Here is a 14,879-nt window from a genome sequence, read left to right as displayed (position 1 = left end):
CAGGCATGCCTGTGACTGTGCTTTCAGGCTGGCTTTCCATACGAAGGTTAGGCTTTAAGTGAGTGACACTGCACTGAAAAAGTGATTACTTAATTCTAATGTGTGCACCGTTTCCACATGAATAGAATGTATTTTATTAACATAATTACTGCTGAATAATTCAAGTTCAATTATGTTGATGGCATATATTTTATTTGTGTGGGGGCGATGCACACATTTTAACCCAGTAAATTTAATGCTCCACTGAAAATCATCTTAGACTTAATCTGGATCTGGGAAACCAGCCCTGTTGTTGTGATGTTGTGTTCTGCTCAATGTAGGCTTGTGTTTGTCTGTGCAGTGTGTGTTATTTAGCCAGGGGTGGAACAAGTACAAAGAAGCTGTACTTTAAAAGAGTAATTTGTCAAATCTTAATTAAAAGTGGAAGTATGGGACCAAAACTGTACTTGAGTGAGAGCAAAAAGTCAGACCCTTCATTTATTTCATTTCCAGTCAACATGTTCATGTGTGCGCACTAAGTACAAACTATTAATTTTCCAAGAAGCAGAAAACATATTTAACAGAGATTTAAACAGAAGCCTCAACAACCAAATCAAAAGTCACGTTTTTCAGTATGTATTGTGGCCATCCTTTGCCTTTATTGCACATTCTATTATGGATATTTTTCCACACATGCAGAATTCAGTCTTAGGAGCTGGTTGCATTTTCTGCTTCTCATGGCCCAGAAACACCTGTGGACTTTATCAGATCTGCAACAAGAGTGGAGCTTGATTTTCTCCTCTCTCTCAAAGATGAAAGCTTGATGAAAAGTACTATTTATCTCAACGGGCAGTTTTGAAAAGCCCTGTTTTTCACATATTTTATTCAAATGACCTGTACCTCTATTCTTTATGAAAAATAGGATCTAAATGAAAAAGTGAGGGGTAAAAGCATGTTTTCCTCTTGGAAATGTAACCGTGTAACAGTACAAGCTTAATGCATTTTCCACCCCTGTAATTAACAGCTGATCAATTAATAACATATTAATCATAATTGCCATTGTGACCTACTGTTCAATATTATATTATATTATTTAGTAATATATTATATAACATTAAACATAAAAAACAACAATCTTTTATATTACTTTTAATGAAAAATGCTAAACATCCATCATTTAAGCACTTTGTAATTCCATTGTTTGTTTTTTGTACGTAATTAAAACACCAGCTGCTGTTTACATGGACTGAAAATTTCATGCTAAATTGAAATCTTGGAAAATCAAGGTATTTAAGGGGTGTCTCTTACATAAAGCCTTGGTTTCCCAAGCACAGATTAAGCTTATTCTTGGAATAGATTTTCCTTTCACTGGAAATCTCCATACAGCTTGCTTTGTATGCCATAATGTTAAGTTAACATGAACCTTAATGATGTTAAGTAAACCCATGTTATGTTGAATATCAGTGCTCATCAGCCATTACAGACTTTAAGCCTGAGGGGCGGTGCTGTCATATCTCTTCATGTGGCTTATCTGATAAATCTCTGTTTGAGGCTGACAATCGCGCAGCTCCTGTGCTTCTTGAGGCTGGCAGTAGAGTATTCGGCTAACTGCGCTCTGCTTGAAAATGCTCTGGACTGACTCTGTCTCTGTTGATGCATTAACACGCTGTCACGCTGGAATTTGACGAACAGGAGAACGAAGAGGGGAGCTGGGCACAGGTGAGAGAGAGAGAGAGAGAGGGATAGAGTGAACAAAAGAGAGAGAGAGAAACTGTGTCACCTTCTGGCTGCCACAGCAGATCATCAACCAAAAGAAAGCCTTGCAGTGCCACTCTGTGTCCTTGCTCATTTATTCTGATGTGCCTCCTGGATCTGTGGGACACAAAGAAAAGTAGTCATTTTAGCCTGTTGCAGGAAAGAATTGCTTGAATATGTTGTCAGTATTTGAAATTATTTATGAATAGGTCAAATAAAAATGATATATTACTACTAAAGCTGGGAAATACTGCCAAAATACACTGTACACAACAAAGTGCAGCAGCAAAAGGCTCTGAATATAATACATCACAGTATAAATCACTTAAAGAACACTATCAAAAGCATTGCAAACATAATTTGGTCTGTTTAAATGGATTTAGAGTACAGTATTTTTGCTATATTGCCCAGCCCGACTTTAAAGTGGTAAAATGATTAGTGGTGTCTTTCACCTGAGGTTTAATAACAGGACCTCAGCAGTTACAAAACTAGGTTCACTTTGTTATCATCAATCATTTTTAGTAACTACTTTTGCCTCTGAGTTACTAATGTGTATTACTAATGTTAAAACCACACACTGAAAAAAGGAACACATTCAATTTACTTGATTCAAGTGTTACATATTTTTTGCATGAAAAAGATGCCCTACATAAGCCCAGTTTTATCTTTCTGTTTGCTTATGTTTGGGTGTAACTGTGTTGCAATATTTGATTAATGTTAAGTCTTACAGGCCCAGACCTGCTCTTCTAACAAGAATACAGGTCTGGAAACGTGTTAAACATTTATTGCTTGTTAAACATGTCAGCAAGGTGCTTACTGCACAAAATAAGTGCATTAACATGCAATTAATAATCCAATAACTACAGAAAACCAGATTGTGTCAGTAATTTGTTCAATGCATTTACATGCATTTGTGCAGTCAGATAATCATAAAACTCCAGGTCTACATGAGTCACACAGTAATCTCATTTCTGCTTTGCGACCTGCCTGTAAACTCACAGATAGTTACATGATGTAAATCTAATTTAAAACTCAAACATCATGCTGTGGCTTTTTTTTTTTTTAAAACATAATTAGTTTAATAGAAAAAATGAATATATGTCACCTACAATATGAAGATATTCAAATTCTTCATTTCATCAAGGATGTTGTTAGTTACAGCATTGCTCTAAAAGTATTTTGTTGCCATTTCACGGGTATTTACATGAATTTACATAACCACTTAAATGATCAGATGTCGGAAATTATAATTATGATTGTTTTCTGATTATTTTATTGACGTGCATGTAAAGGCATTCAGTGAATTATAATACTTTGTTTGAAGACAGTGTACATGTACTAAGCCGCTGAATGTTTAGTTTCCAAGCTTGGCCAGCTGTTTACAAGCTGCCAACTTATGTTACGTCCATGGGCCAACGACTGAGCACACCACTGCCTCTGCCTTGAGCTCTGACTTCATAAGTTAGCCCAAATATTCACATGGTCGTCCCCAGACATTCTCTTTATGAGATCACATCCTGGCCTTACGAGACTGATTAATGCAGAAATAGTGTACACATCTGAATCAAGTACATTCAATGCACAACTTCCTTCAGCAAAGTAAACAAGTGAAAAATTCAAACCACATAGAAAAGACTGTAATCCTATGTTGCCCTCAGACGCTTGCATATGGAGATATGAATCACGAGTGGATTGGGAATGAATGGCTGCCTAGCCTGGGCTTGCCCCAGTATCGAAGCTACTTCATGGAGTGCCTGGTGGACGCTCGCATGCTGGACCATCTCACCAAGAAGGACCTCCGCACACATCTCAAAATGGTGGATAGCTTTCACAGGTGGGTCTGAGAAACATTATATACACACCACACACCCAGTCATTTGCATTTGAGCAGTGAAACACCAGTGAAACCTCAGCATACAATTGGATTGAATTTTTTTGGAATGCTGTTGTCTGATCAACAACATGCTAACAAATGGCATTTTCCATCAACTTTAAAATTCAAAGCATTCACGCCTGTGAAATATGGTCCAAATGACTATACTGTGAACTGTATTTTGATTTCAAACAGAGCCAGTTTACAGTACGGCATCATGTGCTTGAAGAGGCTCAACTATGACAGGAAGGAGATGGAAAGAAGAAGAGAGGAGTGCCAAAATGAAATGAAAGGTAACCCTGCACTAAATTCAGCAATAACACTGTGGGAACTCTGTAGCACTGCCAATCCAGAGCACATACATGTGACATTTCTTTCTGTTTATCAGCCTAGCTGCAACAGTAGATGGCCAAAAGTGTGTGGACACCCAAATGTCACATCAGTATGTGTCTCAATCCAAGATAATAGGGTGTTAATGTGGACTTGCGAGAGCAGTAGTGAAGTTGGCCACTGGTGTAAGGCTATAAGACCTGGCTCAGAGTTCTAATTCATCCCAGACCATTACTCCTCCTCTTCAAAAATGTATGCTTGACATCCTCCAAACCCAGATTCATCCATCAGACTGCCAGCATGATTCATCACTCCTGTGAATATGTTTCCACTGCTCCCTTTGTAGCTTTACACAACTTCAGTTTCACACTGATCTTAGTGATCTTAGGCTTGTTCAGCCCATGAATCTCTTGATGAACAGCTCTTGTGCTGATGTTGCTTCCAGAGGCAGTTTGGAGGTTTGTAGTGAGTTTATGCACTTCAGCACTCAACAGTCTGTGAGATTGTGAGGCTTTGCAGCTGAGCTGTTGTTGCTTCTTAATGTTTCCACTTCATAACAACAGCACCTAAAATTGACCAGGGCAGCTCTAATGGTGCAGAGCTATTTCTGAACATTTTGGGGGCCCTAAGTGACATCCTAGTAGAAGAGGCCCCACATACCTTAAACATATTATTTTATATGCAAGAAAATTTAAGTAAATAAATGAATGAATGGCAGGGCTATATTGTTCCACTATAATCATAGTGTACCTACTGGCTCCACCTTTAGACAACATAACTAATTTGTTTCTATAAATAAATTCTTCAAGCAATATTGTATATTGAATATTGTATATTGTGGCCCGGGGGCCCTAAATGATTGCCTACACTGCTTATCATACCACTTATTATAATTGCCTATACGGCAAGAAACAGCCCTGCTTATGGTGGTGCCAAGTTGAATTTCACTAAACTGTTTAGTGCCCATTCTCCTGCCACTGTTTGTTTATGGCTGTATACTTTCTACAACTAGTAGCAATGGATGTGGCTGAAATAGTAGAAACCACAAATTACAAGGGATGTTCACATATTTTTGCCCATGTAGTGTAATTGTGCTTAAGCTAGCTACATTCCACACAACAGTAGTTTGCAACTGATGGAAGACAATTATTTATTAACTTATTTTGACTTGACTATTTCACTGCATATACACCACGCTCATAAAAAAGGTACCACATAAGGCACTAAACTGTGACTGGGGTGATCCCTCACATCACTGGGCTGGTACACTAAAGGTTACATCTTCACTATCTTTAGATAGGAAACATAACAGTATCAATTTTATTGTGCAATTTTATTTTTTAGGTTGCAGTGGCTGCTACCACTCTGTCTTGACCCTTTATCCCTTAAAACATTAAGTTATGAAAAGGTATGAATATGCCCCTTTGCGCTCGGAAAGACAAGAAGTGTACATTTAAAATCTATTTAAGGTACGTAGATTGTTTTTAAGATCACAGCTGTACCTCTGAGACCTCTGGTATGGTTACATTGTGTCTTGACAGGCAAAAATGCGCCCGTACCTTTTTCTGATTTTATTTCAGGTTTTATTTTTGAAAAAAGAGGAACCTTTGGAAATATTTTTTTCATGAAATGAAAGTAAACGAAGATGCATCCCCTCACCATCATTGGGTTGCCCTGGCAACAGTGGGTTTACTCCTTATACTGAGAGGTGGCTGCTGAATTCTCTAGGGAAACAGCATCATCTAGTGGCTCTAGAGCGGTCAATGCATATGGAAGGCAGGAAGGTCAACAGCTGAGGCTTGTAGTGTCAAATCCATTTAAAGGCTCGGCGCCCTGCTGAACTTGAGCTTGACACATGAACTTGACACAGCTGCCACAGCCTTTCATGTGCCTTGCTATCAACATATACCACACTCATATGCGCACACACAAACACACACACACAGACATACACACACTTAGATTGCATACACAAACTCAGGCGCACACGTGCTTTCATGCTTTGTTCTTGAAAGCTGCCTGGCCAGCTGTGCGAAAAGATCAATAGGAATATACACGTGTTGCTGACAGTATGTTACTGTGGGTGCATCTAATCTCATTCCCCTGACCAGCTGCTGTGCTGTAAAGCAGTGGTTTTCATACTTTTATTAAGTGTCTAATACTCTGATATTTCTTAGTGACCACACGTGGTCCACTTTTTCATTTATTTGTCAGCTCGCTTTTTAGGATTCTTGATTTGCTGTTAAGAGACTAGCCAACTAATCTCTTTGAAAGAAAAATTGCATTATTGCTTGCGATCTGTAAATGTAGTAGGCTGTGGCAACCAGGAAGCTGTTCTTCTATAGGTTGCATTTTGAGTCTGTGCTAAATGTTATAAGTAGTTATATACAGTATAGTACAGTTCTATCTGCAAAGGGTTTGTATGGCTGTGGGTTTTCATTTTAAAGCAGAGTACACATGACCAATTGTTGAAGACTGAGACCAACTGATTAAATAAGTGTAATGAAAACCTGCAGCCACACCAGCCCTGTGTGGATCAGACTGAACACCCCTACCAGTGGAATCTCACTACTGAATTTTGGTCTTTTTATGTCAATTTATATGAAGTCTGCAGGGCCATGTCCTACATTATATTTGTATTTGAGGTCTACTTACAACATTTGTGTGGGTTTATATAACAACAACACTCATTATTCTTTTTTACATGGCAATTTTCCAAGCTTAGAATTAAACAGGTTATTTTTGTTACTGTGCCTTTAAGACTGGTATATGTAAATGATCTCCTCCAAGCATTGTGTCTACTTCAAAAAGCAGTATCAACTAGGCCTGACTTGAATACTTTATGCTTCGGAAAACACTCAAGTGCTTGTTCTCAATTCTATCCTTAAAACCAAAATCATTTATTTTTCAGAATTAATCCTGTGATTAAATATGTTTGTTTTAATCAAAATAGTCCAGTTTTTTAATTTAATAATAACTTATAGTTACACATTGATACTTCCTGTTTTATGATATATTCCAAAAATGCAGAGGAACAGACAGATGAGTCAGAGTGGATTTGGATTTTTTCTTTCCTATATAGCAGCAATAATACAGCCGTTCATGAAGTAAATCTTTTAAAATCTTTGCTTAACAATGTGTTTTCATAGTCGTTTTAGCTGGTTTACTGAATGAATTGTCATGTTCATATTCCACTGTTAATTTAGTAGTCCTAGTTTAATTCCACAGGTGAACATAAAGCTCATTCAAAATTGATTCCTCGGCGAGATATTTATGTTTTAGCCTCCAATCTATCTTCATCTCTGGAATACCTTGCTCTGTGGCAGCTTAATGAGGACAAGTTTAACTTCTTCACCTAAATGTCGTTCATCAGTAAAAACTGTAGCCGAACAAATAAATGTGTATTTGGCCATTTCTGTGGTGTGGTGTTGAAATCCAGAGGTCCTGCTCTATAGTGATTCGCTCTTATCTGGAAAGGCATTTTTTCTCCTCTTCAATGTCTATTGCTTGTGGGGTACCTCCGAACTCTATCTTGGGTCCTGTTTTGTTCTCTTTATACATGCTCCCCTTGGTCATTTTTCAGAAGTACAATATCCCCTATCACTGTAATGCAGATGACCCACAGCTCTATCTCCCACTTAAACAGTGAAAATGGTACTCTGCATAAAGTGCTGGATCTAAGAACTTTCAAAACAGAGACAGATGTTATCTTTGATTCTGCCCTTACGTTTGGGAAGCAAACTCAGAAGTAGAGCAAAACCTGAAAGCATCCTGTTTTTTAAGGAGCTGGAAACAGTTGTTCATGCTTTTATTTCCTATTGTGTCGATCATGGCAGCTTGCTGTACTTAGGAATGTCAGTCAAGCTTTTCACGTCTGCAGCTGGTCCTGACTGGTTGCAAGAAAAGGGAGAGCAGTACCCTTGTACTTGATTCACGGCACTGATTACCAGTCAATACAGAGTTAAATTTAAGATTTTCTGATTCGTTTTTAAAGCTTCGCATGGCTTGGCTCTAAATTATATAGCTGACCTTCTCTGCTTCCATTCCACCTCACAAGATCTATGATCTTCCGTCCAGTGGCTCTTAGACATTCCATGTTCTCAGATGAGGTTCAGAGGTTACCAAGCCTCTTCTGTAACTGCAAGACTTTGGAACTCTCTTCTACTTTTCATAAAGGAATCCGCCGTAATGGGTATGTTTTATGTCAAAGTCACATTTTACAAACCCTTTTATTTTCTCAGATATTTGAGTCCTTTTAATGTGTTCAGTCATCTCTCCAGTCTTGGTTTGTTCTGTTTTGCCATCAGAAAATGTTGGTAACTCTTTAGTTGATATTATTGTGTGGCATCTTGGCTGACACTTGTCATCTTTAAATATGGTATATAAAAGTGACTTGATTTCTTCTTTGTTTAAAAATGGTTTTCCATTTAATATCCTTCACAAACTTCAGTGCTTCAGTCTTTCAAATAAAAGTGGTGACTTGCAGAATTGTGTTTGTATGGGGGTGTGGTTTGGTTGTATTTGCTTTTAACTAGCATCACATGAATATAGCATGAATTTTTATTTATAGCCGAATATCACAGCCATCGTTGAGTAATGATGAATAAGCCTGTACCTCTGAAAATTGTAACTCAATTTAATAAAGTGAGCATTTTTTAGTGAGTCCTTCAGCAGTAATTTCTCCATAAAATGCTAAATCACATAAGTAATTTATAGATTCCAGTTGAAATGATTGGCTGCAATAAACTCCCAAACATTATGAAAGTGCAGTTCGGTTGGCATTCACTGAAGGCAAATATAGACCAAATATGCTTCTAACCCTCAACAGACACTTTGGTGTGGACCAATGACCATGTGATGCACTGGGTGCAGACCATCGGACTAAAGGAGTACAGCAATAACCTGCTGGAGAGTGGTGTACATGGAGCCCTCATCGCTCTAGATGAAACCTTCGACTTCAGCAGCCTTGCACTCATCCTGCAGATACCCATGCAGAATACCCAGGTAAAGGACGGTCAGGTCAATGCAAGCACACTAAAAAAATTATTTACCTTTTCAAAAGTCTACCTAATTTTCACATGGGTGTATTAGCAACTTCAACTCTAAAAAGGTTGGCATATTAAACAGTCAATAACAGTAAGATGAATAAACAATAAATAAAAAGCATTAATTAGTAAATGTAACTGTGACGTATTAAAAAAGAAAACAGTACAGAAACACAATATTTGGTGTTTTACCTCATGAACTTTATTATCATTTCTTTAAATATGTACATACATTTGCCTGCAATACATTCCAAAAAGTTGGCACAGGAGCATATTACCACTGTGTTGAGCGTGTGCAGAATGTGGCTAAACATTGCCATGATGAAATAAGCATGGACGTCCCTGACAAAGACGTCGTCTAGAAGGCAGTGCTGCAAACCCATGCCATGGGCACTAATACACCCCATACAATGACAGACCTGGCTTTTAGACTTTACACTGGTAACATTCTGGATGCTCCTTTTCTTCTTTGGCCCACAACACAATGTCCATCATGTCCATTAGCAGTCTGAAAGGTCAGACCACAATACATGTTTCCACTGTGCATCAGTCCATTTCAGATGAGCTTGAGCCCAGAGAAATCAGCGGCATTTCTGGACGTTGTTGACATATGGCTTCCACTGTGCATAGTAGAATCTTAACTTAGTGGATGTAGCATTTATTGACAATGATTTGTCAAAGTATTTCCAAGCCCATGTAGTGATATTCATCAAAGAAGCCTAACAGTTTTTAATGTAGTGCCATCTGAGTAATTGTCATTCACTCATGGTTTTCTGCCTTGCCTTTTATGCACAAATGTTTCTCACGTTCTCTGTAACTTTTTAGGATATTATGCACAGTAGAATGTTGTTCTTAAACTGTAGTATTACTCACTGACACAAAGTGGCCACCCTTGACCCATCCTTGCTCATTAAGGACTAGGTATTTCCTAGATGCTCCTTTATCCCCAAGCATGTTTGCTTCACCAGTTTAAGATGTTTCTTGAACTTTTCATACTGTTCTTAAATGTTGCATTCAACGCATCACTTTTTTAGTGATGAACAAGGAGCTTGCTCTTTTCCTTAGAACAAAAAAGCAGCCTAAATTCACTTACAATACACTGGGATGCTATGCAAAAAATAACTCTTTCAATTCATATTTCTTATGAATTGCTCAGGCCAGGCAGATCCTGGAACGGGAGTTCAACAATCTCTTGGCCTTGGGGACTGATAGGCGTCTGGAGGAGGTAAGTGGGTACCATTAAACTTAAAGTACAGCCTGAATTGCTTTCAAGAGAAATTCAAGGCTCTTAGCATTTTAATGACAAGGCAATAAAGCACCATTTTAATCTACTATTAATTTTTAATAACATGATTTTCCTAGTTCTGTCATTACCCAGATAGCAAGCATGTACAGTTCCACTGGCTTGATAAGGTTGACTGTTTGCCACTGCCGGTCTACCCTTAGACCACCCAGATTGTCCTGCATACAAAGTCTAACTAGTTTGTGATCTTCTCTTCTATTTTGTTTAATACTCTGCTTAAACACCTTTGCAAAAAAAAAAAACGCTGTGCAAAAAGCCAGTGGGCCACTAGCTTTGCTGTCAGTGGGCCAACAGTGGGCCTCTACACTCTTGCTATCTGGGTACATTTGTTACTGGGTAATTTGATACTCAAGAAGGGCATAAACAAATCATTGATCATTCTTAAGGACCTAAATTCCATTCTGAATGTGTATGGAGCTTTTATATAGTGGCAGAAAACACAGTAGCATGCAGGTAATATTCATTTTACCTAGCATGGATTTGCACACTACAAACGCCTCAAGTTGATTCTTAGATTCTAATGAGTTAAAGAGTGCATCACCAAGGTCTCTGAATATATCACCACAGACACATTAGGTAAGGTAGGGTCAACATGGTAAACAGCAGAGAAGTATTTGCAGTCACAGGTGGATGGCATGCATCACTGGTAATAATTGTCTATACTGTAGTGTGAAACACTCAATAGACCGCCTACTTTACAGTCTCCACATGTAATACTGGTGAATAGATTAGTATAGATCAGATGTCTTTATTGAAGCACACTTGGCACTGTGTCATTGTTTGTAGTCAATGGAGATGTTCACCAGTTCGCAAAACTTTCTCAACAGAATGATGATAAGTCCTTCCGGAGGTCTCCGTCATGGAGGAAGCGCTTCAGGCCACGGGAGGGCCAGGGACTGGGCATGATGCCTGGCTCCATCGAGACGCTACCTGCTGGCTTCCGCCTCACCAGCATGTCTATTCCCTCCTCCATGGCTGTCGTGCCCAAGAAACAGCTGCAGCCTGAAGGTAGTACAGTGTTCCATGGGTGGAATGAGCCCAGCTTTCTCATTGGCTTGCTGTGGTGTGTTTTTGTGCTAGCAGTGCTAAGCAGATGCCTCTACCAATGCCATAGCAGTAACAGTTTCTGCTACAAATATATGGATGGCCACTGAGCATTTTGGGAATGGCTGAAGATATTGCTTTGCTGTTTATGCTGTGCTGCTGTGCGGCCGAAAAATACTAAGATAAAGTTAACCTTTTCACTGACTATTAAGTAGTATCCAGCAGACCTAACTCCTGCAATAGAGTCTGGCTGCAGACATGCACTCTCAGACAGATGCACTCTCAGCTCCAGTGACGCCACGTACACATGCACTCGGGCTAGGGTTGAGTTAGGGCTGCGTGCACAGGGCATTGAGGGGTCAATCATTTGCCAGTGAGCAAAATCTTATTGGCCCTGTTTAGACGGGCCATTATCGGCCACTACTCACATCCCAAGTGGACTCCTACAACAGCAGATCTTCAGTATTTTAAGTCTAAACTCCACGTTATGGAAACTGGCTGAAGCAGATTTCATAAGTTGACAAAATTAACACTTAGTAAGTAGAGATACAACTTCTGAGATTTTTCCGCAGCCTAGCATTCACCTGGAGTCACCTAGGAGGTCATGGCCCCAAGTTTGAGGACTTCTAGAAGACACACAATGAAAGAACGTTTTAAATTGAACCATCTTTCTGTATTTTTAAGTATAATCAAATAGCTCAAACATCTGGCACACAGCCCAGCTTGTCCAGCATTAACAGTTTGTCTTTAAATCCATCCTGCATTGTTTGCCTCACCCAGTGGATTTGGCTCACCCACCAGATGCTGTTACCTACCGTAAGCTGTTTAAAGTCAGTTTAGGCTGATGCGTAATTATGCGTATTTAGGCTAAATTCATTCATAGCAGTAGAAACAGCATTTCAGAATTAAGAAATGAATGGATATTACTTTACCAGGACTTGACTTCACTCACAGTAACCACTCAAGTTGTGCAGGAACATCACAGTAGTCCCATATAATTCTACTTTTAAAAGCAGGTTTACTTGATTTACGTTGTTTAATATACTTATTAAACATTTTGTATTTATAATACCACTACTATGTTAGTGTGTATGTTAGTATATACATTGTGTAGGTCAATTTGATTCATACTTAATGAAAAAATATGGGACATTTTTAAATGCCCCCCAGAGGCATACCTTCTCTGGAACGATTTATTTGCTCTAACAAATTTTTACAAAGCTTAAATGTGAGCTACTTCACTGGCATTCAAGCTATATAACTACATTAGGTAGATGCTAGATAGTTGGCTAACTTTTTGGGCTCCTACACCCAGTTATTGCTGAGGCAAGCCTAAGGCCTGTTCTGCCAGGCTGCAACTAGATGTCACCCATACTGTTAGCTTTTTAGCTTATTTAACAGGCTATATTCAGTCTCCATAAAGGCGCTTCTTCCTGCTTGCTTGCTCTCTCATTGCATGTTGTCTCCCCTCTGTCCCTGTGGTGCCATAGCTGGACCCCCACCACCTCAGAGACTTGACCCCTCTGTCGTCAGGACTTACTCCTGCTAACTCTGCTTTACTAACTGCACTCATGCTACCAGGTAAGCTGTTCTGATATATTTTATCCTAATTATTGGTATAACTCTGTGTTTCTAGGCTCTTTGGTTTCCGGGCGAGGCTAATTAATAGTAACATTTCTGCCAAGTGCAAGATCATAATGCTAAAAACACTAGCAAGTCCTGAAAATAGATTTTTGTCCTTAAGAATATTTGATGTAATAAAAGAAAGCTACCAAGAAATTATTGGCATTTATTTCAGAGGAAGAGGTGTTAACTGGTCTCTAGTAACTTTCATTCATGTTTAGCCATACTAGGCTATACTTGCCTAATTTATCTGTGTTCTGCTCTGTCCTGACAGTGCATTCCCACTACCTGTATGGACACATGCTTGCGGCCTTTCGAGAGTGATATGCCAAAATTCGGGGGGAAACTTTAGGAGGCTTGATCTCTCCACCCCCCTCCTGAACGAAACCAGTGCTTTCGTGGAAACGGTGCAATAGGGGAAAAAAACCTGAACTTTGAACTCTTGAACGCACTTGTTGCGTAGCTGCTCTTAAAAGAGATATCTTGTCACGTCGGTCACTTCCTAGTAACCCCAAGTTATTTAGTCATTGTGCTGGTCGTTTTCAACTGGTGTACTTGGCCCCTAGTCTGTCAGTTCTAGTCTACTTCCTTGGGTGTGTTGATGGCAATTTACTATGTAAGGTTTTCCCCCCTCCGGTTATGCAAGGTATTAATCAGTGTCTCTTTCTGTACATAAAATGGATTATATTATGTTTTTTATAGAAATATATAAATATATATATTGGAATTGTATATGGAAAAGACTATATCATTATTGTATGAATACTGAAAATCTGTCTCAGTTGTGACTGTTTTTGTTTGTTTGAAACTCTCTGTCTGATAGTGTTAGATTTGTAGCCACTGTTTTGGATGTGTTGATGGAAGTTGCCCTTTTATGCTGACCTGAGACCAGTTTTTTCTCTTAGAATCTGGGTAGGAGGCAGCTGGTCCCAGATGAAAATAAAAGGGCTTATTATATCAGTAGCATCTGAGTAGGTATCTGGGAAGAGTGAGTTTGCAGTCATCTCAGCAGAGCTCATCTACTTTCCGAAAAAAAAAATATCCAGGAATTAAAGGAATACTCTAATCTCTATGTGCCGCATCTGTAGTGTATGACTAACTGCTATGAGCAAATGTTTTAGTGTTACCTGATAGAAAATCTCATCGACACATTGTGAGTTTGATCTCTGGTGATGCCACAACCGTCTGTGGCTCATAGTCCAAGAAAGTATAATTGATCTCTCCTCATGCCATGCTGGCCAGTCCGGGCATCTGTTAGCTGACATAAAAGAATGAGCAGCTAGCATTTTCCTCCAAGGGTACTGAGCTATCCAATGGCAGTTAAGACAAGGTGGCACTTTACTTTTCTCAGAAGAAATGTGCTACCCTTCATCCTCCCAGCTTGGTAGCATCATGTGATGGGGCGGGGGGGGGCACATAACTAGAATGCATAATTGAAAATGACCAAAAAAAAAAAAAAAGCTTACACTCGACACTAGTGAGGTAGTCAAGACCACAAGAATCAAGACTGCAAGCCAGAAACATAGAGTCTGAATCAGTACTTTGTAGTAGTCGAGTCAAGACTGACACAAGACCCAATTAAGATTTTTCTAAATATAAAACTGAAAAAAGGAAAAAAAACGTATTGTTTATTTTATACATTCTAACATTTAATAATATGTAGCCTAAAATATTATTAGTTGTTATTATTGTTATTAATTATTATTATTGTATAGTATTAGTCCAACTTTGCATTGTAAATTTTGGAAGCAAATGATGGGGAGCTTATTCTCTGTCGTATCTTCTCTAAAACTTATTCAGAATTACCAAATAAACTCAACAGAAACCAAACAACACACATCAATTTTTATTATTAAATGAAAGCATAATAATAATAACATTCCGAACTGCCCTCAGGGAACGTTTGAGTTTTGGAACCAATGAACAT

At 38.8% G+C, this 14,879-nt stretch overlaps 1 protein-coding gene across 6 annotated transcripts in view; it reads left to right on the top strand.

Moving 5' to 3' along the window:
- Positions 1-14,412, top strand: part of ppfia4 (PTPRF interacting protein alpha 4) — a 210,111-nt gene extending 195,699 nt beyond the window's left edge. For 4 of the 6 annotated variants that reach the window (XM_037532540.1, XM_037532541.1, XM_037532539.1 and 1 more), the window contains exons 23-30: positions 1,672-1,698; positions 3,393-3,568; positions 3,803-3,900; positions 8,766-8,941; positions 10,139-10,207; positions 11,113-11,293; positions 12,820-12,910; positions 13,227-14,412. In XM_037532540.1, coding sequence (XP_037388437.1) covers positions 1,672-1,698; positions 3,393-3,568; positions 3,803-3,900; positions 8,766-8,941; positions 10,139-10,207; positions 11,113-11,293; positions 12,820-12,878 — 786 coding nt within the window. In that variant the 3' untranslated portion in view covers positions 12,879-12,910; positions 13,227-14,412. The remainder of the gene's footprint in view (positions 1-1,671; positions 1,699-3,392; positions 3,569-3,802; positions 3,901-8,765; positions 8,942-10,138; positions 10,208-11,112; positions 11,294-12,819; positions 12,911-13,226) is intronic. The other 2 variants (XM_037532543.1, XM_017694725.2) reach the window with 1 other exon arrangement.
- The last annotated feature ends 467 nt before the right edge of the window (positions 14,413-14,879 follow it).

The sequence above is a fragment of the Pygocentrus nattereri genome, chromosome 21, assembly GCF_015220715.1.
Source record: "Pygocentrus nattereri isolate fPygNat1 chromosome 21, fPygNat1.pri, whole genome shotgun sequence".
NCBI lineage: Eukaryota > Metazoa > Chordata > Actinopteri > Characiformes > Serrasalmidae > Pygocentrus > Pygocentrus nattereri.
Note: the sequence above shows the minus strand (reverse complement) of the source record. Positions and strands in the feature narration are given on the sequence as shown.